The 3853-nt window shown below is 49.7% G+C and overlaps 1 protein-coding gene across 1 annotated transcript in view; it reads left to right on the top strand.

Moving 5' to 3' along the window:
* NKX3-1 (NK3 homeobox 1) overlaps nt 1-3846 on the top strand; it is a 37343-nt gene extending 33497 nt beyond the window's left edge. Inside the window, exons 3-4 of the mRNA XM_010848222.1 lie at nt 3-50; nt 2628-3846. Coding sequence (XP_010846524.1) covers nt 3-50; nt 2628-3046 — 467 coding nt within the window. The 3' untranslated portion in view covers nt 3047-3846. The remainder of the gene's footprint in view (nt 1-2; nt 51-2627) is intronic.
* The last annotated feature ends 7 nt before the right edge of the window (nt 3847-3853 follow it).

Genomic DNA, 3853 nt, shown 5'->3' with positions numbered 1-3853 from the left:
GCCCCGCGCCGGTAGCGAGGAGGCCGAGAAGCCGGTGGAGACCGAGCCAGGTAAGCCGGCGAGGCTGGAGAGACCTGGCCGGGCCGGGCTGGGTCCCCCAGGAAGAATGGGCAGGCCCACAGGCTGCAACCGCGTGAGGGCGGGTGCTAGGCGGACCTCCTGGAGCTCCGGCGGCAGGGTTGCGGGGCCCCGCGGCGACAGGCGAAGGGACTTCACGGCCTCCGCCACGGGCAAGCCTCGGAGCTTAACCCTGAGCCCCGGCATCAGGGCTGCTCAGGATTTAGACATAGACTTGATTCACCCCTCAAGGTGCCCTGCGCAGCGGGTTCTTGGTGCCCAGAGCTCAAAGGCGAGCACGCACACAGCGCCCACCACGCTCCAGTCCCAGATGAAAACCCGAAACCAATCCCAGCCACCTCTCAACCCTTAATCCTCGCCAGCCCCAGTTACCTCTTGGCAATCACAATAACTAACATATAACAAGTTATTGATAAATAATATATTAATATTAATAAGTCAGGGTTTGATCAGCAAAGATGCCCTTTGCTTCCCAGTCCCATGGGCAATAAAACACGATAAGTCTTGGGGACTTCCCTGGGGGTCCAGTTAAGAGTTCACCTTCCAACGCAGGGGGTACAGGTTCCATCCCTGGTAGAGGGGCTAAGATCACAGTCAAAAAACCAAAACAGAAAACAGAAACAATATTGTAACAATTCCAATGAAGACTTAAAAAATGGTCCAACTAAGCCCCCTCCCCCCGCCAAAAAAAAAAAAAACAGACTAGCAAGTCAAGGAGCCCCTCTGGTCTCCAGGAGCTATATATATAACTTCATGGGAACATTTAGAGTAGACTTTTTTTTTTTTTCTATCAGTTTTTTAACTGAGGTAAAATTGGAACATAATATGTTATGAGTTTCAGATGTACAACATAATAATTTGATCTTTGTATACACTACAAGGTAATCACCACGATAAGTCTAGGTATCCACCCTCACCATACAATAGGCACCTTTCCTATGAGGTATGGCAGGGGCTCACTGAAAATCCCATTGGACAGAGGAGCCTGACTACAGTCTGTGGGGTTGCAAAGAGTTCAGACATGACTGCAGAGCGAGAGAGAAAGAAACAGTTTATTGAGGGAAAGTGAAGTGAAAGTCAGTCAGTTGTGTCCAACTCTTTGTGACCCCATGGACTATACAGTCCATGGAATTCTCCAGGCCAGAATACTTGAGTGGATAGCCTTTCCCTTCTCCAGGGGATCTTCCCAACCCAGGGATTGAATCCAGGTCTCCCACATTGCAGGCGGATTCTTTAACCAGGTGAACCACAAGGGAAGCAAAAGGGGATTAAACCCAGAGAATGAACTCTCCTACCACACTAGCCCTCTCATGTCACCCAAATGTTAACTCTGGATGACCCTCTGGATGCCTTGGGGGCCCCACTTTACTGATATCTTATTTCTCAGTCTTTCTTGCCTCCCATCTCCCATTCCTCCAGACAGATACAGAATCCCTATTTAACTCTACAGGGCAATAGGGCAGAAAGTTCTAGCACTAGCCTCTCCTACTTTGCAGACCTGATGACTATTAAGAAATTAACACGTAATCTACATGACTGGCCAGCAGCCCCACTCAGGGAGTTCCTTACTCCTAAGCAGTTCTTAGGAGTTAGAACTTTTCAGTTCAGTTCAGTTGCTCAGTTGTGTCCGACTCTTTGCGACACCATGAACTGCAGCATGCCAGGCCTCCCTGTCCATCACCAACTCCCGGAGTTTACCCAAACTCATGTCCATTGAGTCGGTGATGCCATCCATCCAACCATCTCATCCTCTGTCATCCCCTTCTCCTGCCTTCAATCTTTCCCAACATCAGGGTCTTTTCCAGTGAGTCAGCTCTTCACATCAGGTGGCCAGAATACTGGAGTTTCAGCTTCAACATCAGTCCTTCCAATGAACACCCAGGACTGATTTCCTTTAGGATGGACTGGTTGGGTCTCCTTGCAGTCCAAGGGACTCTCAAGAGTTTTCTCCAACACCACAGTTCAAAAGCATCAATTCTTCGGCACTCAGCTTTCTTCACAGTCCAACTCTCACATCCATACATGACCACTGGAAAAACCATAGCCTTGACTAGACAGATCTGTGTTGACAAAGTAATGTCCCTGCTTTTTAGTATGCTGTCTATGCTATGCTAAGTCACTTCAGTTGTGTCCGACTCTCTGTGACCCCATAGACGGCAGCCCACCAGGCTCCCTGGTCCCTGGGATTCTCCAGGCAAGAACACTGGAGTGGGTTGCCATTTCCTTCTCCAGTGCATGAAAGTGAAAAGCGAAGGTGAAGTCGCTCAGTCTTGTCCGACTTGTAGCGACCCCTGGACTGCAGCCTACCAGGCTCCTCCATGCATGGGATTTTCCAGGCAAGAGTACTGGAGTGGGGTGCCATTGCCTTCTCCGAATATGCTGTCTAGGTTGGTCATAAGAACTAAGGAGTTCCTTAGTGCAGTGTATCCAAACTGACAGTGGGCTGTTTGTTCACTCAGAAGAGATGAGGGTAGATAGAATTCTGTTCTCTTTGCTGCTACCATGTAACGTTTTCCTTCCCCTCCCTGCTTCTCCCCTCTCCTTTCCAGATGGGCACTTAGAAACTTATCTGCTGGACTGTGAAACCCCTCCCAGCGCCTTTCAGAGCCTACCCCCAGCCACCAAGCAGCCTCAGAAGCGCTCCCGGGCTGCCTTCTCTCACACTCAGGTCATTGAGTTGGAGAGGAAGTTCAGCCATCAGAAGTATCTGTCTGCCCCCGAAAGGGCTCACCTGGCCAAGAACCTCAAGCTCACGGAGACCCAAGTGAAAATATGGTTCCAGAACAGACGCTATAAGACCAAGCGGAAGCAGCTTACCTCGGACCTGGGCAACCTGGAGAAGCACTCTTCCTTGCCAGCTCTCAAAGAGGAGGGCTTCTCACAGGGCTCCCTCATCTCTGTGCACAATACCTACCCTTACTACCCCTACGTTTACTGCCTGGGTGGCTGGAGTCCAGCTTTCTGGTAACACCAGCTCTGACATCCACAGTAGATCAAGAACTGTCTTCTCTAGGTGGCCCCTCTGGAAGATGGAAGGGCCCCGGGGTCAGGAAGGGCTGGGCAGTGAGAGACAGACAGACCAGAACACATGGAGGTTTGTGTGGAAATCCCAGATTCTTCACTGGTGGGCCAATGAAAGATCTGGGACAGGGAATGATTTCATATCCAAATTGTTCCCCCAACATAGAAGGGGGGATTGTTTTTGCTTTTAGACCCCTGCTTGAAGTAGGGAGGGATAGAGCCAAGTGTTCTTTCTGGCACTTGGGTGACTTTTCAGGATCTGTCCACATCACTTCTGAGGATTCTGTTCCTCCAACTCCATCCTCTTGTGTAACTGAGCATCCACTCGGAAAGAGGTCACCTGAAGGGGGAGGGGGAGGACGGCTCAGGATGTCACCTACTGAAATAAACTGAAGGTCAAAAGCCTCTCATTGGCCTTGGACTACAACCAAGGTTTCTCTTTGTCTCTGGGACAGACAGAAACAGAGGACCTCACAGAGAAACCTTTCGTGCCCAGCACAAGTTGGCACAGGATATGGAGATGGGAAGGAGGAGACGAAAATAGAAGCTTCTGATTATTCCTTTTAAAATAATATGCCAACTTAAGTATTTACAGAGTGGCCCGTGTAGAACAAGAAGCACTCACTGTGGCCTTAAGACAAGCTGTATAAACCAAACTCTATTGCGGGAGGTGAGCCCAGGCCAGGAGAATCTCTGCATATCCAAGACAGTGATCTAAGGAAGAGTCCTTAGCAAAAGGTGAAAAAAAAAAAAA

Source organism: Bison bison, unplaced genomic scaffold (assembly GCF_000754665.1).
Source record: "Bison bison bison isolate TAMUID 2011002044 unplaced genomic scaffold, Bison_UMD1.0 scf7180017864261, whole genome shotgun sequence".
Lineage (NCBI taxonomy): Eukaryota > Metazoa > Chordata > Mammalia > Artiodactyla > Bovidae > Bison > Bison bison.
This window is presented reverse-complemented; position numbering and strand designations above follow the sequence as displayed.